Genomic DNA, 21,477 nt, shown 5'->3' with positions numbered 1-21,477 from the left:
AAATAAATAATATCAACATATACTAACAGGCTTTGGGATGGATATATATTTATATAACATGTCTACAATAAGAGCATACATACATAAACATAGGCTTGTTGCTATTTCTAGTAGGTTTCATGAATAAATTTTACATATTTATTTTATATTTCATATATATTCAATATATGTTACATTTGCGTATGGGCACAATTTAATTTAATTTAATTTAATTATTTATTTTTCGATTATTATTATTATTATTATTATTGTTATTATTATTTATTTATTTATAATTTTTTATTAAATTTTTAGTTTAGTTTAGTTCAGTTCGGTTTAGTTTAGTTTAGTTTAGTACTTTGTTTTGAAGTAGCCGGTCCGCTTTGCCTCTGATTCGCTCCTGCTGTTACTTACAGCCGAACACCCCGCCCACTTTCACGAGCCTGCTCCGGCTGATTGGCAGCTGTATCAGCCACTCATCGGGCGCAAAGCGTCAGCTTTATGTTCACTCCAGTTCACTAACCAATCAGGTGACGTGTTCAACAATCGCGACGCCATATGGACTCCGAAAGCCGCCATGTTGGTGAGGGACTGAAACAACAGCGCCGTTTTCTCTGGTTCTTATCACGATTTATGGAAGAAAAATCGATGAAAGAAAGTGTTTCCTTTTTCAAATTGAACTTTTATGTGGATTGTATTTTTCTTTATTAATGTGTTGATGTCAGTATTTATTGTCTATTTTTGTGTTGAAGAATGCGGACACTAACAGAAACAGGAAACAAGGAACAGTTAACAAGATTTACATGTCTGTCCTCTCACACCCACCCACACCTCTCCCCCATTTCCCTCTCAACCCCTCCCACCCGTCTCTCCTCCTGGTATTTCTCTGCCTCTCAGTCCCCACTCTTTCCCCTCTCTCGTGCTCCCCCACTGTCCGTCTCTCCTTGTTTCTATGTCTCTATGTCTCTATATCTATATTTAAACATCTATATCTATATTTATATATCTATATGTATAATACGTTTATCGATATATCTTAGTACTGTCATTTAAGAAACATCCGTAGATAAACAATAATCAATAACAGACAGATCAATGAGGAAAATAACATAAAAGCAGAAAAAAAAAGTTGTTAACCATGTCCTTTAACCCACAAAGCCAATATTCAATGTACCGTTGGTAGTTTGGCCGATGTGAGGAAGTTATTGAACAGTTGTAGCAGCTGCCAGAGGAATAATAGTCGTGACAACACCAATAAAAATAAAAGTAGTAACTTTTGTAGTAGCAACAGTGCAGTAGCGGTAGTAGTTGCAGTAGCAGTATTGCAGTAGTATCTGCAGTGCTTTGGTCCGTCAATTGAAGTATTAATTATTTGGAATAATTATGAACAGGAACAATAATGTGTATTATGGGTAATGACCTACTGGTTTTTACTTGAGTAAAACACATTACAGTCAAGTGCAATGCTCAGAATAGTTTTGAAAGTATTTACATTTTGCCTAATTAATTCCACTTTGTGCAGTTTAAATCCCTAAGCCGTTTTTTTTAACTGTTTCTAGATAATAAAGACTAAACTAAATATTTCACTCTTAGTCTAATTCATATGATTAATATACACTGATTGAATGTGATGATTGGTAGATATGTACAACAGTATTTGAAGTCATATCAGCACCTGGAGCAGCCACAACATTAATATGCAACCTATAGTAAATGATGTATTAAATGAATAATTTTTACATGACTGGTTGTACTTTTAAAAATGGCAGCTCCACTGTTACAGTCGGAGCTGCAGCAGTGGTTGTAGAAATAACAGTTGCTTGGTTTAGTCAGTAAGTAAGTAAGTAAGCTGCGGACATGACTGAGATGACAGTGTGCTGGACTGCACAACTTATTAAAGGATTAAAGCTATAGCCTACAGTGTGTCCATGTGCGTGTGTGTGTGTGTGTGTGTGTGTCCTCCCGAGAGGGAGAAAGTGACAGGTTTAACATGAAAAAAAACTTGTGTGGACAGAATTTGCTCCATATTGAGATAAGACACACTCACTAACACAACAGAGGGTTGTCTATTGTTTCCATCTGAGCCAATTGCAGGCTGAATATTTTCAAAGCTGATGGACCAATCAGCGCGCAGCTCCGGACACCTTTCGCCTCCCACTGGTCTATAAAGGCAGGAGCTCCGGCTGCTGGACGCGCCGCTGGCAGGATAAACGCCTTTCTTCCCCGCCACACTGGTGTCAGGACTCTACGGCTGATTTCTTTTCTCTTTTCAAATTCTGCAACACTCTTGACTGGATATTAATTTGTTTTTGTACAACTAACATGGCGGACAGTAAAGTAGAAAGCAGCGGGGAACTGAGCGCCAAGGTAAGGACGAGAGAAGAAGAGATAAGGACACAATGCTTTTCCTAACTCCTTCCTCCATTTATAACTGTATTAGTAATTTGCCTATTTTAAGCTCAGGGTCGACACAAAAGAAGACCTTCCGTGTATTTAACACTATCTGAAATCTTTATCTTATGGGTGTAGTACATTTTGACATTAAACTCTGCACTGTAACAGTGCATTGAGATGAAAGGTGAAGCAGCTGTGAGAATGGATGAGGAGTGGGGAGAAAAGAGAGAATAAAGCAGCTTCCTCGGCGGGTTGAAGCCTGTGGATCCAGACATGAGGAGATGGGAACATGCCTATCTGTCATTTCACTAACTAGATTTACGGGCTCCATAGTTGCTCCATCCAGGTCGCTTTGGACGGAGCTCTGTCGACAAACTCACTGAAAGATTTGCCAGTGGAATCGGCTGAGTAAATAAAAACCTTATCAGCTGTTGTGTGGAGCTGTCAGAACCAGTTTGATTTCATGAAATAAAGACTTTCATTTTCCATTAACCACGCTGCTGCCGCCCAATGAGTGTTTGGATGCAAAACTGTGAAGGCTTGTGAGAAGGAAACAGCTTCAGCAGCTTTTTTTTTTTGTTTTTTGTTTTGTGTTTTTAAATGTTAAATATTGTTTTGTATAAAAAAAAAAAAAAAGATGAGTGCTCATATCTTGTGTCACGTGTTTCGGTGTGCACGTGCATGTTCACACAAAATTTAAATGTGTTTAATTGTTAAATAAATTGTTATTTCGAGGGAGTTTTTTTTTTTTTTTTTTTTTTTTCGGACCTGAGAGCAGTGTGTTGAGACGCGGACTAACACACACGGATAATAACCACTCCGTCAGCTCAGTCTCATCAGGTTGTAACTAATCTGTGACGTGACTGAACAATAATCTTATAGTTTATTCATCTCGAGCTCCGGTCCATCGCTGGGAGCGCGCGCTCGCGGCTCATGTGTTTATTAGTGTTATTGTCTCCGTCGCGCGGAGGAGCTTCAGCGGCTTCTCCCTCTTCGTTACCGCCGTCCTCGATTGGGTTTCCTGAACTGTACCTGCTGCCTGCGCGAGTGTGAGGATGCCAAGGCGGTTATTGTTGATTTCCGCCCCCCCCCCCCCCAGTTTTGTTTCAGAGCTGCCGTCACTTACAAAAATAAAAGTCTGTCTCTTTGAAACACGAGGGAGCAGGTGACAGGTGAGAAACAGTGGGTCGGAAGTGTAGGACTTATAGTTTTATATATGTGTATACACCACAGACCACCGTGCCCTCTCTCTCTCTCTCTCTCTCTCTCTCTCTCTCTCTCTCTCCTTCTGTTACTTGAAGCAGCTGGTGCGCGAGGGGCAGGGCTCGTGCCTGGCTCACTGAGCCGCGCGTGCATCAAGCCGCAGGGGGGCGCGAGGGGAACAGACTGGTCTGCAAAAAAAGAAGACGAGAGAGGCAGGATGTAAACCACTCAGCTATAGATAGATAGATCGATAGATCGATAGAGTGTACATACAGAATGCAGGTGAGAGACGAAGCCTGAGAAATTGTCTGTTCCTGTTCATAAAGAATTTACAAAACTGCCTTCAGGAAGACGCTGTAGCACGGAAGAGGATTTTATTTTAAAATCATAATTCTGAGAAAAAAATTTAAGAAATTCTCACGTGGCCCTTAATCCTCTTCATACTATAGATCCCCAACAGCAACCAAGAACATTTACAGAAAGACCTTTACACCAAATGCAATAACTTTATTGAACTCGTCATTCACACTGGAATCATATCCGTTATTGTTGTTCGAACTGTGCACTGTGTTTAATTATTGTATTTATTGTTTGTGAGTCACAATGATCTGTTTTCACCAGCCTGTGAGGCCAAAGGTCATTTTTTTTTATTTGTGGACAATAACGATTACTATTATTATTATTATTATTATGTTGATTATAAGAGAGTCTGGTGGAAAAGATCAGACAGTAACTGGATGCTCCAAACTGTGATAACCATGTAAGTGAAGTTAGAGTGACTGAGGCCTGCTCTTCATGTAACAGTGAGGAAGTCCTCTGTGTGGACAGGTAGCAGGTAGTTGTGGTGAATGTGTAGCTGCATGCAGCATGGTGCCCAGGAAGCTTGTCTGTGTAATGTTGTAATACCATCATACACAGGCAAGGCAGATTGATTTGTACAGCACATTATCATACACAGAGGTCATTTTATGTGCTTAACAGAATTAAAAGAAGTAAAGTAAGTAAGTAATCAGTATAAACACAGTGTTGCTGTGAGGAACTTTGTCAGAAGACATTTACTTGTTTTGGCATCTGATTAGCTGACAGAGAATAATCGGCCCGTGTGCTGCTGGGAGTTGCAGTCTCTGCACCAGGCTCTGCTCTGACTGAAGGTGTCAGGTTTCAGCGAGTAGGAGGTGGGAGGGACTTAGAGAGAACTGACCAATAGGAGGGCTTAGCTGTAAACTACCACCTGACTGTAAAAGGCAACTTGCAGCCCAGCTTGGAGAATGTGAAGAGGATGGAGGGGAAACACCTCTGAGAGTTTCCCTCCTTTTTCAGCAGGACACAGTCACACAGCTCAGCTCGAAACCAAACCAAGACTTTCTCACCAACTTCCTGTTTCCCTACTGGAACTTGAGTAAACTGCATTTATCGAGTATAGTTCATGTGGTTTATAAGTAGGGACGTGTGTTAATGAAACTATGTGTTCTGTGTCTTTTATTGCTTTCTTTTGTTTTTATGTTTGTACAACAATTTGTAACTCTGTTTTGAAAAGTACTATATGAATGAAGTTTTTATTATTATTATTACTATTATTATAAAAAAAAAGTTGGATGTGGGCCACTAACATTTTTTAGATTTTATTCACGTGGGTTGGAAAAGGTCAGGATCCACTGCTCTTGATATCAAGCTCCTAATTTTTAAATTTCCATGTAAAGTATTACAGCAAGAACTTTTGAAATGCTACAGGTCAAACAGCTTCATGTAAATCAATATATATGACACATATTCTCTAAATGAATCATCTGCATGTCACAAGAATAAAAAAACAACAACAATATATTTGCCATATACTGTATTGGATATAATATGTTGAAGCTGCGTCTGCTTTATGAAAATGCTGTTCCCTGCTCTACACAGAGGATGAACAGAGTGCAGTCAGACAGCTTGAGTACACAGCCAAGAGAAAATACACAAAGACAATACAAAGTTTAGAGAAACACTGAGGCGTGTAAACACTTTGCAGAGAGAGCTGAATGTTGACCCTTCACACTCATCACTAAAGTTCATCCTGAAAACATGGAGATCGTCCTGCGTCCTCAGATTTGGTCATTTTCTTTTGTCCTTGTGTTGTTTACGCTACACTACATTCATAAAGATGGTCACTTGTTTATAAGATTATGTTTCGCTTCCAGGAGCTGAAGGAGAAGAAACAGACCGAAGAGGCCGAGAACGGAGAGGAGGCCGCTGCCAACGGCAAAACCGTAAGACGGCTCCTCTTGTTTCTCGCTCTGCTCGCAGCACACGATTGGTCCCTGTCTCTCAGCTGCTGACGAATCTAACTCTGTGTCACCCTGTCAGGACGAGGAGAACGGCGAGCAGGAGAACGAGGTAGACGAGGACGAGGAGGATGTGGGAGATGAGGACGATGACGAGGATGCAGAGGGTACACACACTCTTTATTATGGATGATGTTGCCAGAAAAAAATTATATATATATATTAGAACTGATGGTTGGTTGCTTGTCTGCCAAATTAACAATCACCTTCACTGTACTTGTGAAAGCAGCTGAATTTTCATAACAGCAGTTCAAATAACACTTTGACACTGTAGCAGCTCTCAGCCGTGGTTCACAGTCACATTGGTGGCAGAGTCTGAAGTCTGATTAATGGCCGCTGTCTATTAATGTAACTGCTGTTGCTGGAAATGATCCTGAAGGGAAGTGAAGTCCTGGTTACAGGGGAATGTTTCTTTGGGACTGGTGCAGCAGCTGTGTGCTGGTTAACATGTAAACACTGTGAACGACAGTCAGGAGATCAGAAGGGTCGGTCTGCCGCCTGGTGGCCAGACTGAGCAACTGCACAATGTCTCGGACTGAACCGACGTCAGTAAACTTATAACTTCAGTTCAAGTGATTGTTTTTTCATTTTAAAAAATATTTAAATGATGATTATGAGATTTTTGTCGGTCTTGTACCAAACAAACATGTTTCTTTCACGTCTGGAGAATATGATTTGTAACAACGTTGAGACACATTTTACCTTTTATCAAAAAAATTACAGTTCCTGTGATTTGGATATTGCACTTGGCCATATTGCAATTTTGATTATATTTGGATGAATGGTGCAGCCTGAGCCTGGAGTTAAACCATTTAAACTTCATTATATTCAGTTTCTGTCAGGAGGTTAAATATTTTGAGCATCTTGGAAAGTCAAATGATGCAACTTCCTGTTGTTGCTTTCTTATTTAATTCAATTTAAACCAGGAGAACATTTTTGTTTTTAGTGAGTGAATAAAAACTAGATATCACTAGAACTAGATAATATTGGACATTTATATAAAAAAGGGATATATTATATATAGATCATGATATAACATAAATAACACGATGTAGAAATGAAAATTTAACGTGAGCTTGAAAAAAGAGAACTGTCCACAATGATATCACAAAGTTATGCTTCGTGCTGTTCAGACCCTGGTTTACAGCTGAACCACAGAACCACAGCGGTGTGTGTGTGTGTGTGTGTGTGTGTGTGTGTGTGTGTGCGTGTGTGTGTGCGTGTGTGTGTGTGACTCTGTTTGGCAGAGTTGTGTGTTTTCCTGTCGTGACAAATGGAGACTGAAGAAGAACTTAGTAACTCACGCAGTTTTAATTGTTATACATGCTTTATTTTACTTTTGTCCAGCTACAGACTTCAGTGAAGTTTAATTTCCTGTAACTGCAGTACTTATATTCTGTAGTCGTCCTATCTGTTTACATGGAGGGAAACTCTCTCCAGCAGCAGGTGTCTCATAGTGACGTTGAGAGCTTCTCCTAAATACGTTCAAAGCCGGGTTCACGTCTACCTTTAGTGTCTTTCTTCATTAGGTGTTACCAGTGTGAACGGGAACAAGGCTGAACATTATTAACACTGTTAGAAGATAAGGCTCATGTTTACTGAAGGTTAAGTGTAATCCTATATTAACTTAGTTGTAAACACACGGTAACATGATGGGAGCAGTGTTATCCAGGTGTTATCCAGGTGTTATCCAGGTGTTATCCAGGTCATGTGACACAGGCCGACCCCAAGCCTCACTCTGATTATCTGTGTGTGCGCTCAGGTGATGAAGAGGACGACGAAGAAGACGACCTTGATGGGCCGACGGGGAAGAGAGCAGCTGAGGATGACGATGATGAAGAGGTGAGGAGGAGGCGCTTCACATTACAGCAGCTACATGCCTTCAGTCGTAGAAAGAGCGGCGACCGAACACGGACAGGTGGTCCCGCTCCACAACAGTATGATGGAGGTGGATGGAATATAAGCCGAGGTCGTCAAGGAGGAAACTACAGAACACAAGGTCAAAACGTTTCTCAGGTACAGGTGCGTCTGTTTAATAGGATGGAGAGGGAGACGGGCGGTGACGCCAGACGACCGCGTCCGAGAACGAGCGTAAGTTTGAATGACTCCAGCGGATTGGAGCAGAGCCAGAGGTCGATGAGCAGCGGAGTGACATGTGACCTTTTAGGCTGATCTAAGGTTTTCACTGCGCGTGAAGGGGAAACCCTCACAGACGGCCCAGAATGCATCTGTACAGCGGCCCTGAGAGCTCAACGTACTGCAGCTTAAGAAAACACACGCAAAGACGCAAATTCAGTCCTACAACACAACAGGAAGTGTTTCCAGGGGACACTAAAAAGTTCAAAGCACACAGTGTAACAGTGAGTCTCAAGATGGAGACTCCATCAACAATCAATAATGAGAGACTGGACATCACTCAGTCAGCTAGAGGTCACGGGTGGATGTCATGGGATGAGCTATTATTATATTTTTATTAATAGTATTATTATTATTGTTGATGGAGTTCAGTTTTGGTGCTTCTTCTTCTTTTGTCACAGCCGTAGAGGAAAGATTTGAATCAGTTAATTCAACAGAAAAACAGGAAACTGACAATCGTCATGGAAACACTTGGATGTACTTTTAGCTACTGTCGCTGTAGCTGCATCTTCTAAATTAATTTCCCATAATTCATCATCATTATGATGCAGCGACAGCCGCTTTCACTCAAAGGTATAAATAAATATTCAGATGCACGACGGTTTAATAACAGTCTTCAGTATTATTTAGTTAAATTATATTTTTCATTGCACTTCATTTTTTTCTTTTGCAATTTGCAATATAAGAAAAATAAGTCATGAAAATAAATGAGTTTCTCTTTCAGTCTGTCCCTCGCGTCAGTGACGCAGCTGTAGTTTCCTTTTCTTAGCGGATAGTTGAAAACATTTCACCTGTGAGAGATCTTGTTTCAAATAGTCTGTAATGTCCAATATAAATGTCCAGAAATGTCTTATTACTGGACATATATAGACATTACAGACTTTTCTAACCAACAGATCGGCTTGTATTTCGATGACGGTGTGGTTACAGGTGTTATATTTACCTGAGATGACACTTCTCACCTTGTTCTTCCTTTGTCTCCAGGATGAAGTTGAAACCAAGAAGCAGAAGACAGATCAGTAGAGTCTGCGGCGCTGGCTCTGTCTGGGGGACGACGACGCCATCGAGAGACAGCGAGACGGTTTTCCAGCGAACCTCCGACACCTCAGTCCTCCCTTCGTAACAAGAATACTTTTAAAAAACAGAATTAGTTTGTATTTTTATTTACATTTTATATTTTTGTAAATATTGTAACAAGGTCGGCCATTTTGCAACAATGATCTTTCTGGGTATCAAGTGGTGCTTTGAGGACTTTTAGATCCAGACTCGTCATCAGCCGTCCACATCCTGTGTGAGCCAACCAGAGGCATCCGTCCCTTTACCACAACCAACAAAACACACACACACACACACACACACACACACACACACACACACACACAGATACACACACAGGCTCACTGTAATTACATTAGGTTTCTGCTTAGGGTCTCGACAAGGTGTGTGTTGACTCGTAGTGGCATGGGAAGAGTTACAGTGACTCAGCACTTCTCAGAGCGCTGACTGTGTATTACTGTTAGTTTGTATGAGATTCAAAGGCTGTATCTTCTGTCCGTCTGTCACTGTCTGTCTGTCTGTCTGTCTGTCAAGGCCAGATGTTGATGTTCTTCTGTCTGTGCTATTTGGTTGATCAATAAACAGTCATTTCATTTTGCTGGTTTGTAAACCGTGTTAGTTATATACCTGTCAGAGGTTGAGCACACCTGCAGGAAGAAGAAAGAGGAGAATCAACAGGAAGTAGTGCTCAGATGTGACTCTATTTCCACAGCTTCAAAATAAAATTCAGCCCCAACCACAGCAGATTTCTCTGTTTGAACAGCCTGGAGATCATCCACTAAACTCCGTGATGTTGTGGTCATACATTAAAGTTGGCATCCAGATTTGTTTAGTTTTTTAGTTATTTTTAAATTATTGTTGTTTTTGTTTTTTTTAGATAACTGGTTAATATGTCACGTAAATGCAAAGTGGCATATTAACTAATGGAGACTCTTATTTCGAAAAAATATTCAGCTTGTCAGGTTGCACCTGTCCTGGTTGACAGTTTCAATAAAGTTTGTCGGTGCAGCGGAGGCTCTGTCTGTCACAGCATCTCTGTATGTGGTGCAGGAGTGAGTGATGTGAGCGAGCATCAGGCTGCAGACAACTCTGGACGTCAGTGATCAAATAGTGTTGATTATAGATCCAGATTATTAACATAAGATATTAAGAGTAATATAAATATTATAAAAAATATATAAATATAGATTAAATTATTTCTTATAGTTTCGACACACATTTCCCATTTCTGCTTTTTATATACAGGAAATGTTGGTAGCACTTCACAATAAGACTACCCATATAAAGGATTTATAAATGGTTTATAATTAGATTATTGACACTTTATTAATCATAAATAAATGATAATAAACAAGTTATAACAGTTTTCATACATTGATGCAGGCTCACTATTTGGCTGGATCAAGTTACTAGTATTTATAACTAGTAAAATGGAGCTTTATCATTAATAATTGATGATATGTTTTACACTTTATAATAAGGCTCATTTGACCAGTTATAAATGGTAGTAACTCATTAGAAATTAATGAATAGTAAGCATTAACTTGATCTTGCCAAATAGTGAGCCTGCATCAATATAAACCATTTATAAATCCTTTTTTTTCTTCCTTTATTAAATTATGTGCAAAAATAGTGACAAAAGTTTGGGTTGAACATATAACAGGATACAACAAAGAAAAATAAGGAGAGAGAAAAAAAAGGCGTAATAATAATAACTGCAGATGGTATTATGAATTATAATGAATTATCAATTTCCTTTATTATAAACATGGTAAACATCGATTTTGTTGTAGTGTAAACAAACCACAGAAGAGCTGAATGTTTGAGTGTGTGATGAACCATGAAGTGGGACAGTCTCAGTCCTCGTGAGGATGAGACTCGTGGGATTCGATGAGTCGTGAAAAGAGGTCGGCAAACCCACAATTCACTTCACCAAGCAGGAGGGACAGACTTTTTATTATTATTATTATCTGCATGAATTCTGCTTTAACAGCTAAGAAAACTCGTTATGTTTTAATGGGCCTTCTTACAGAGCTCACACTGGGCCTGTTATAAAATTCACACCACTCATTTATAATCCTTCGCAACAACTTTATTAAGATTGATTGCCTCTTTGTGATTGGTTCAGTTTTTACTGTGAACTGAATCATACACTTGTGTAAAATATGGTTCAAAAATCAGGTTGTTGGTTGAAGCATTTAAATGCAAAAAATTAATTTAAAAAAGGAGAATTTTTTTTTTAAGGTCAGTTAAGGTCTGTGTTGATGACGGTGGTGGAGCTGTCCCGGCTGAGGTCAGAGGTCATGTAGGTATGCGGCTGCGGAGGTACTCCATCACTGCGTCTGTTCCTTTGGCCACGATGGCGGCTCTGGGCGAGCGGAACGGATTCCCCTCCAGACTGAGACACCTGAGGGACGAAACGTGTTTCATCTCGTTAATATGATGTTTTTAATACGAGACATGATGAGTGAAATAATCATCAACACCTTGACTGAGTGTTTCCACCTTCACAGTCTCATAAAAACAAATTCAGGGTTTCGTACGTCACAAACCTCAGGAACCAATCCTAACCTACCGACTTCCCTTCACTTCCTTTAACTTTAACTATCCTCCTAAGAACAAATACATGATGCAGGTTGAGAGAAAGTGACGAACAATTCGGTCAGTAACATCTAATGATCATAATTTGATTCCTAGCAGTGGACATCACACAGAGAAAGTAGCGAACAGCATCAGTGTCACTGTCCTCAGTCTGAAAACCGCAGAAACAGCAGCTGCAGTGAAGCAGCTACAGACTGTGTGCGTCCTACCTGAGGCTGGAGCACAGGCCCAGCTCAGGGGGGACGTTCAGCAGGTCGTTGTTTGACAGATCCAGCGTCGACAGATTCACCAGCTTCATCAGAAGACCAGGGTCCACTGCGCCCACCTGGTTGTTACCAAGCAACACCGTCTCCAAGGATGAAATCTGATAGAGGACTTCAGGGATGGACTTGAACCTGTGAGCAAAGTGCAGGAGACGGTCCAGCTGACAGATGCATTATGGGTGTTTTAAATTCAATTAATTCTGCTTTCTCTGATCACTGGGGATGTTCAACTTTAAATGTGTCTCGGAGGAAAAGGAGAGAGGAGCTTAGGTTTTTACCGGACTGTTTATTGATCGGTCAGCTGATTAAAGAATGGCTCAGCTGCCGTGGAAACAGCTTTAATATTAATATATTAATTCTGTACTTTAGGGAAAGTATCCATGAAAACATAAAAATAAAACTGACGTAGCTGATGTGTGTGTTTGGAAGTTAAGTGAACAGATGAGGAGGTTTTAATTCAGAGGTGAACTGATCCAGAAACAGTGAGTTACCTGTTGTAATTGAGGATAATGGAGCGTAGTTTAGTTAAGCTCTTCATGTCAGGTGGTAAATCACTCAGCTGGTTATTCCTGAAAGAAGAAGAAGACCAAAATAAAGATCATAAGTGCAACATGCAGCTCTTCACTGGCGCTTCTATATCAAAATCCTGTTCCTGTAACTTTATTCATCAATTCAGAATTCTGCTTCATGGATGCAAATATAATAATATGTAAATATCTTTGTTAATATCTCTACAAATGCAAGTACTTATAATGTATATACCTTCTTATTTATGCTTGACTTGTTATTTTTCTACTTTATTCTATTGTTATACTTGATTTCTTCTACCTCGTTTTTCTATGCTGCCGTAACAAGTGAATTTCCTCGGTGTGGGATCAGTGAAGGTTTATCTTATCATATCTTATCTTCCTGTTTCATACAATGTTAAAAAACATTATGTCTGGACTCATTTGATTCCTATTTGCTTACATGCTGCATGTATGTGACGTGATATAAAGAAAATACTGAGGGAGGCTGATGGTGTGATGATCACTGATGTGAATAACTACATCACTGTAAACTGAATATGTTTGAACTGTTGAACAACACAAGACATTTGAAGACGTCACAACAGAGAACAGTCATGTAAACATACTGTAAATCTGAGTGTGTGTGTGTGTGTGTGTGTACCTGAGGTCGATGTGTGTCAGCTGCAGTAACTTGCAGACATCAGGAGAGCAGCAGGTCAGTTTGTTGAACCCCAGGTTGACGTCTGACAGTGAGGAGTGGAACTCCACCAGTCTGTGAACACACAGTTAGTCTGATTGGTACAAACAGCTTTTCTCTGATGATACAACAGGCTCATTACAGATGAACTGTGTCGTGCCCGGGAACGGGGCGGGAGCAGGTGGCGGCGGCAGCAGTGACAAAAAGCTTCACAGTCTGTACAGGAAGTCAACGCTCACACACATCTGATCCTAGATGTTATGAAACCGATCAATCAGCTCGTACTCAGTCTCCTATAACTGTTGTTTTGATAATATTCTGTGTGACAGGAGAGATTAAACCTGTGATCATCAGGACAACGTTTATGATTTAACCTCCACATTATTAGTTTCTTACATGAAGATTTAGATGGTCAAGAATTCTCATCATATCATTCTGCTAGAGGTAAATCATCCAATCAGACTTGATTAATGGCCCTGTCTAATAAATAGTTATCAAGATAGTAGTCTAAGTGCATCATCCACGCTGTGTATAGGTGAGTGTGTTTGTGTGTGTGTGTGTGTGTGTGTGTGTGTGTGTGTGTGTGTGTGTACCTGGGAGGTATGGAGGTCAGCTGGTTCTTGCTGAAGTTAACAGTGGTAACACCCTGATCTGCTGCAGCATCAAACACCTCATCTGGAATAACACCTGCCTGTTTCTCACTACACACACACACACACACACACACACACACACACACACACAGTAACTAGGGTGTAACTAAACCCTTAAACCAGCAACATTTTGAAATAAACATTGAATCAAATGTGAAAGAAATAAATGCAGATTAACATCAAACTCTGCAGCTTTGAAGCATCTTCTGAGTTTATTACAACTTTGATCTTATTTTGATTTTGATCATTAATTTTTTTACTCTACTCACCAAAGTAAACACTGAGGTCTGAGGACGCAGTGACAGTAACATGAGCAGTCAGACGGAGCTTGGAAACAAACTTTTATGCAGCTTCTCTAAACGACTCTATTTGGAGGTCAGGTCAAGGTGAGTGCACCTGACATGTCACTAATATTTCCTCATATTCCTCACACACCTACAGGACGCACAGAGGCAGGAAGCTCTTCAGGACGTCTGACAAAAATTCACCAATATTTGTTCTTCAGGATTCTTTAGCTGTTTCCGACCTCTGGAGGGTCACCTGTTTCTTGACTTCGTTTTTGGGAAACACAAATGTGTGTGTATGTGTGTGTGTGTCCATCACTCACCTGTACACCAGTGATTTGAGAGTTTTAATGCTATGTACATTGACGCTGGCCTGGCTGGGTAACGTCATGGCTGTATGTCCTTCACCTGCTCTCTCTGGCTCCTCTGTACATACAAACACCAGAAAGTTTAGCAGCGTCAATACATTCAGTCGACTAAGTCTTGTGACTAAAGTAAACATGGGAACTTTAGAGTTTCACTTGTGAGGTGCCAAATGTCATTACCTATTAAACACAATCTCTATATTCAGAAAAACGCTGCTTTACTGAAGGTTTTCTATCTATGATCCCTGTAATTAAACTGCAACATGAGACCAAGGCCCAGAGCACCACGCCCTTCCAACTCCCTGATGAAGACCATGAGAGGTGGTTAAAAACTATGAAAAGGGTAGTTAGTGGATGTTGAGCTGAGATTATTTTGTTACTCATATTGATCACAGGATCAAGGATGAACCTCCACACGCAGATCATTTATTATTCTCTGCAGTTCCAGTGCAGGAGATTTCAGACCAACATGTGGAAGAGAAATCAGTCTGATTCTGTGGTTTTGGTTTCATCTTTGAAACAATTAGAATCAGAATCAAACTTTATTGTCCATCACAAGCCGAAACATGTGAACGTTACCTTTGATTCTTCCTCTTAAATACTTCAGAAGCTCATTGGTTCCTTTCTGTGACGAGAGGAGAGGTGAAGAGGAGAGGAGTGTCAGCAGTTAGAAAAATTAACATGGATGTTTGTTTCTCACGAAGACGGTGCTGAACATTAGCAGCTGATGTGAAAGTTCATATTCAGAACCATCGAAACTGTAACATCTGTGGTAGGGACATTAATAATTAACCCACAATAAGAAATTTGACCGGATTAATACTATCAGTTAAACAATTTAAAACCGTGCACACGAGAGACAATCCACCCTCATTGGATATTTATCCAATGAGGTATGCCTGGCCTGTTTGTTTTATTTTGAGGTCACCTGTTTGCTGTTATTGATCATTAAATAGCTGAGAGCGGAGGAGGAGGAGGAGGAGGAGGAGGAGGAGGAGGAGGAGGAAGTGGTTTTCCTTACAGTGCTCTCGGCGCTGGAGGATTCAATGTGTGTTTTCGTTTTGTTAAACTGTTTATACGTTACAAAGTCTGGCTACTACTTGCTATTTATTTTAAGTTATAAAATATTTTCCTACACGGGAGATGGAAGTTATTATGCCGGTTCTGCACGTGTAATAAAATAAGCCATTCACACTTTGATCTTGTCGGTTAACGGCCGGTCATCTCTCCCCGTCACTGAGGTGGAACAGCTATTCTCAGACTTAAACAAACTAGTTTTGTGTTTCACCTTCATAATTAATTCACATCCATTAGAATGGTTTTCAGTTTTCTCTGCTGTGTTTTACTTTTACTGTGTTTGTGTTTGTGTGTGTCACCTACAGTGAGCAGGTCTCTCCTGATTCCTCGCAGAGGGTTTCCCTCCAACAGCAAGACCTTCAGATTGGGCAGCAGGCTGAGAGACGCTGGAAGACTGACAGAGACAGACCCCAGTTCACATGAAAAACAGTCTTAGATGCTAACATTAGCTCTGCAGGACTCAACAGTGCAGAGTTAGCTGTTGGCAGGGCTTCAAGCAAGGAAAATGTCTGTGGCTGAAATGTGTTGGGGGGTTTGCTGTAGGCTACAAGCCAAAGGTCGAAAAAGAAGAAAATTTACTGTCTCAGTTGGAAACTGTAGTCTGGTAACTGTATCCAAGTCCAAGGACAACTTTCAAAGCCGTAAAGAAGAGCTTATCCAAGACTATCTCTAAACTTTTCAACACTCGTTCCTCTGTCGGTCTATAAACAGCTTTTGGGGTGTTATACACCTACTGTTGTTGAACGATTGACAAATTAGTCCAAAACATTGATGACGATATGAAAACAAAACAAATCACTTATTCATTGCGGAGCTTTTTCAAATGAGCGCGGTCACATGCAAAAGTTTTTATTAATAGAAAAGTTCTATTTGATTAATACAAAATATAAGGTTGCTTATAGCTCTATTCATATTCTTGCTACGTGACATTTACAAAAAATACGCAAGAATATTTTCCATATACATATAATTATCTATTTTTTTATTATATATTTTCTATATCTGCGTCGAGTTGAAGGCCCAGCTCTAATACTCATGGTTCACCACTGGCTTAAACCTGTGCATGCACCCCAACCATCACACAAAAATAATTTAGATCTATTCGATTTAACAGAAATAGAATATTTGAAAAGTAAATATCAAATATAACACCAGAGGTACGTGTGTATGTGACCTGGTGAAATCCCTGCGAGCGCTGAATGATCACGGTGGTCATGCTACAGGAGGTGATGATGTCATGATGCTGGTGACCTACATGGTGATGTCATTGTTGGTGAGGTCGAGGCGCGTGAGCGTGCTCAGTAGGGTGATCTGTTCAGGGAGGCTTTTGATCTTGTTGTCTCGGAGCTCTAGGAGAGAGATGGCCGCCAGACAGGCCAGCTGCTCCGCCTCCAGATGCTCAATCTGGTTGTTCCCAACATACAGCTCCTACACACACACACACACACACACACACACACACACACACACACACACACACACACACACACACACACACTAACTGAAGCTCCTGAGCTGTTTCTGCAGGATTTTATACATTACACTGCTGCCACGTGATTGGCTGATTGGATAATTGCACGAATAAGCAGGTGTACAGGTGTTCCTAATAAAGTGCTCAGTGAGAAACAACACACACCGACAACTCAGTAAATCTGACGCCATTATTCACAACACAAACGAGTTTCACACGTGGAGAAACTATAATGTTGCTATGGTTACCTTGAGCGCAGGTGCAGGCAGCTGTGGGAAGAGGCGGAGCTTGTTGTGTCTAAGGTAGAGCTGCTCCAGAGCGAGCATCCCTGATAGGCTGGCAGGGATGTCAGTCAGCTGGTTTTTGCTGCAGTCCAGCATCTTAACATCTGTCGAATCAGAAGTCAGATCTCAGTCAGTCAAACAAGATCACACACTTTCCTGTCAGCTGATCGGTGAGTCGCAGCTTCACCTCATCCTCATCATCAGATAGATAGATAGATAGATAGATAGATTGAATTCAGATGTGATCAGATGACACGTTGTACCAACAAGTTTGTTTGACGCACACTCAGAGTCTCAGCATTCAGAGCCCTGTGAGAAAAAATGCAGTCGCCTCATTTATTTGAAAGGAAAACAATGCAGCACCGTTTGGCAACAAAGCTGAATCTGGCCAGCGAGGTATCGTGTTAGCCAATCAAATACATGCAAGAGCACGTTCCTGCTGGACTGCTTTGTGACATTGACATGACATGATTCATTGTGACAGAAGATAACTCCTCTGAGTTTTACAAACCATTGTGAAGTGATAAGCCTTTAAAACACATTAATCTGTGGCTTCAACTGAACTTCCTGGATTGGATTTCACCAAATCCCCGTGCAGGACTGTGTTCAGTCTGAAATAGTTTATACAAAAACATTTTTTTTTTTAAAGCAACAAAAGTGTTGTTTAAATCAGACAATTCTTCATGAAGACGTTTTAAAATGTAAAGCAAACAAACAGAAATATATCTACTTCATCACAGCCTTCAATAAACTATGAACTGAGTTTTAATGTTCAGCCAAGCAAAATTATTCCAAGGTTACAGTTTGATGTGTGTTTGTTTGGTCGTCACGTGACATGGAGGTCAATAGATTCAGTTTCTATTAAATTCACACACTTTAAACACTGACATATAAAGGCGAGGTCAGAGGGTTCACTGCACATAAAAGCAAATTCAGATAATATCCATCTCTGCAGCACGAAACCCATCAGGACAGAAGCATGTCTTGCTCACCGTCCTGCAGCTTTCACTTCCTCTCGTTTTGACAGAAATACTCATTAATTATTTCCAAGAATTTCTCTTTTCCATCTTTTTGCAGTTACTGTTCTGTCAGTAAAACTCAAATCCTTCTGCAGATACACTGGAGGGCTTTTAATGTGAAACATCTGCACAGGAAGTGTTGACTTTCATTGACAGTCGCTCCACAAATATCAATAAAACCAAAATGTAAAAGTCTGTAAAAACAGAATCTATAAATCTATATCTTACTCACATGATCAAAATAACAGGTAAACAAGGAAGAAGTTCACAGCAAACAGTCTTACAAGCAAATTAAAAAGGAGCAGATCATAGTAAAGTATGGTAACACAGATATAAACATTCCTGTTATTACATAATTTAGGTTACATAAGTGTGAAAAGTTGGCGTGTATGAAGCAGAAAGGCCGACACACAGTCAGCTGGTCTTACTTGTGAGCTGGGCCAGACTGTCGGGCAGAGAGCTGAGCTTGTTGTCACTCAGGTTCAGTTTCTGTAGACAGGTGAGTCGGCCCAGGCCGGACGGCAGGCCCTTCAGATGGTTGTTGGACAGGTCCTTTATTCAACCCCGACAAACAGGACACCTCGGTCAGTCAATCACACAGCACAGCAGAGCAGACAGAGCCTGCTGGGAGTGTTAATACACTACACACAGTTTGTGTTATTTACCAGCTCGGTCAGGTTCTTCAGTTGCCCCAGTTCCTCTGGCAGACTCTCCAGCTGGTTCTGTTGGACCGTGAGGCTGCGGAGGTTCTGCAGAGAACACACCTCCACTGGCAGTGTTGTCAGCTGGTTATGACTGACCACACGGGGGAACAGACACAGATTCAATTTCAGTTTATATTAAAATCATAAATATAACTTTTAGTTCTGCTGTCAGAGATTTGAATTGGAAATCTAGTTTTACTCATTGAAATCATGGAAAGTCACAAGATTAGTTCATGTTGTTTTTCATTCTTTGAAATGTTTTCATGTTCCAATACATGTGTGTGTGTGTCTGTGTGTGTGTCTGTGTGTGTGTGTGTGTGTGTGTGTGTGTGTGTGTGTGTGTGTGTGTGTATTAGGCTTGGGTGATAGAAATGTAATACCTAAATAAAATCCAGCCCAAATATTGCAATATATGAAATTATTGCGGGTGGTCGGCGTGATATACAATTATATTATTGTCTCTTTTTTCTTTTATGTTTTTTTTTTAAAAATAATAATACATACTTAAACATAAGTAAATCTGTGCATATGTCTGTACCTGACTCGCAGTTGCTGGAGTTCCTGTAGTTCTCCCAAAGCACCAGGTAAACTGCTCAGCTGGTTGTCATGGAGCTGCAAGAGGAAATTAACATTTTAAATCAGATACAATGAAAATGTCTTCTTGTTTTATAATTAAAACTGACGTCTCACAGTAACACCATCTTCATCAGCATCTACAAATGATAAAAATCAATAGATGTTGTGTTTACTCAGTGAGTTAGTGGCTCAATAGATGATAAGTTAGAAAGTTAATTAGATAGGCTGGGATCATAATACAAGAGCTCTGTGTCAATTTATCCCAAATAATGATAACAGATGCTCGGTGCTGTTTTAGCTCCTGTAGAATTTAAAGATAAAGCACATTTTGAATTTTTATAATTAAGTCAAAGGAGTTTGGCACAAAGCAAATTTCACTTTCACAATTTATTGCCATTACTTACATCGAGCGTCGTGAGTCCAGGCAGTAGTGTAATGTCATCAGACAGTTGTGTGAGCAGATTGGATGAGAGCAGTAGTTTGGTGAGGTCAGTCTGTTCCCACCAGCGTTCTGATGCGCCAAAGGACACGTTCTTGTCGGCCTCCTCCGGTGTGTCAACGTTCAGACGGTACACGTTCTGAGGGACTGAGACAAGTGTTAATATAAAGTAGCTGTCATACACACACACACACACACACACACACACACACTAGTTCAAATGGTCAAAGAGAAACAGTTATGATTGTAAATTTTAATGCACATATCACAAGGTTGCTTTAGTTGCTTCATTAGCTTCAACTCTGAAAAATGTTTTATGTCTGAAATGCTGAAAAAGTGTGAAAGTCAAACATTGGTAGAATATAAGAGATTATAATATAAAACACAGTTATTTATTCTCCACATATTATTATTATTATTATTATTATTATTATTATATACACTTATATTGTAGACACGTTAGATAAATATATATATCCATCCCAAAGCCTGTCAATATATGTCATTGTATACAGTGGGTTCCCAGAATGAAGAAGATTGACAGATAGAGATATTAATAAGAAACACAAATACAAACATATAGACCTTTAATATGCAAGTTGTATATAAATTAAATATATATCATTAACATATTTTGTTGCAACAAGTTTTACCAGATAAACATTCATCAGAAATATTTATATATGTATGTACGTACATATACAAATTTTATTTCATGTATGTTATAAAAGTAGATCTTCACATAATATGACATATATGTCCCTGTATCAAAAGTGATGTTTTCATGTATGTCATATATTACATTTATTACATGTTTGGTGGTTGAAAGTGTCTCTAAGAGCAGCTGATCATTTAAATACATGACAGCAGGTAGACTATACTTCACACGAATTCTGTGTAATATGCTGCCATTAATACAACATAAAATATATACTATGTAACTTTAAATAACTCAAGCATAGTTATACAGTTTTAAAAACTAATCATTTTTCCATAATTAGAAGAATACACCTAAAAATCCACTACAGCATTATTCATCTGTGTCTCCAAGACAGTGGGATACAGTGTTGAAGTAATGTCTTCACACTCTAAGCGTTAACGTCCACATTTTTATGCGCCATTTTGACAGGATTTGACCTTTTAACTCATTTGAAAGACAGTATAATACGTGTAGTGGTTCTGTAGCTGTGTAAGCTAGCTAATAAGTGAACATTACCTTCTGTCAGCCCTCGGCCGGACAGGTTGAGCTGCCCACTTTTCCTGGCTGCCTTCAGCAGACCGTACGGAACCGTCGGCTCGGTCTCCTCCGTCCTGAAACCCGCCAGAGAGTCCACCTTCTCCGGCTTTCTGAAACGAGACATTGTCGGCGTCTTTGGTTAAAGTAAGTCTCGGCAGTTGTGACCTGTGTTTACCTCCACACCCAAACTGTCCGCGTTCCGCCCGCCA

General features: G+C 40.0%; 2 protein-coding genes across 2 annotated transcripts; one reads left to right on the top strand and one right to left on the bottom strand.

Moving 5' to 3' along the window:
- Positions 1 to 2,159: 2,159 nt before the first annotated feature.
- ptmaa (prothymosin alpha a) lies at positions 2,160 to 9,687 on the top strand. The gene is made up of 5 exons (XM_023408877.2): positions 2,160 to 2,346; positions 5,754 to 5,822; positions 5,920 to 6,004; positions 7,660 to 7,739; positions 9,018 to 9,687. Exons 1-5 carry the CDS (start codon positions 2,302 to 2,304, stop codon positions 9,054 to 9,056), a joined length of 318 nt encoding a protein of 105 aa, XP_023264645.1. The 5' UTR covers positions 2,160 to 2,301; the 3' UTR covers positions 9,057 to 9,687.
- A 1,142-nt stretch (positions 9,688 to 10,829) lies between these two features.
- lrrc40 (leucine rich repeat containing 40) lies at positions 10,830 to 21,477 on the bottom strand. Its single transcript, XM_023408872.2, has 15 exons — positions 21,248 to 21,477; positions 19,997 to 20,178; positions 19,555 to 19,628; positions 18,978 to 19,107; positions 18,741 to 18,864; positions 17,258 to 17,397; positions 16,794 to 16,966; positions 15,842 to 15,932; positions 15,041 to 15,086; positions 14,420 to 14,522; positions 13,753 to 13,860; positions 13,124 to 13,234; positions 12,445 to 12,522; positions 11,900 to 12,085; positions 10,830 to 11,496 (listed from the first exon to the last, which is right to left on the bottom strand). Exons 1-15 carry the CDS (start codon positions 21,390 to 21,392, stop codon positions 11,391 to 11,393), a joined length of 1,797 nt encoding a protein of 598 aa, XP_023264640.1. The 5' UTR covers positions 21,393 to 21,477; the 3' UTR covers positions 10,830 to 11,390.

Source organism: Seriola lalandi, unplaced genomic scaffold, assembly GCF_002814215.2.
Source record: "Seriola lalandi dorsalis isolate HSWRI2012SDOR001 ecotype SW California unplaced genomic scaffold, Sedor1 jcf7180002054375, whole genome shotgun sequence".
Classification (NCBI taxonomy): domain Eukaryota; kingdom Metazoa; phylum Chordata; class Actinopteri; order Carangiformes; family Carangidae; genus Seriola; species Seriola lalandi.
The sequence above is the reverse complement of the archived record's forward strand: the minus strand, read 5'-3'. Positions and strand labels throughout refer to the sequence as shown.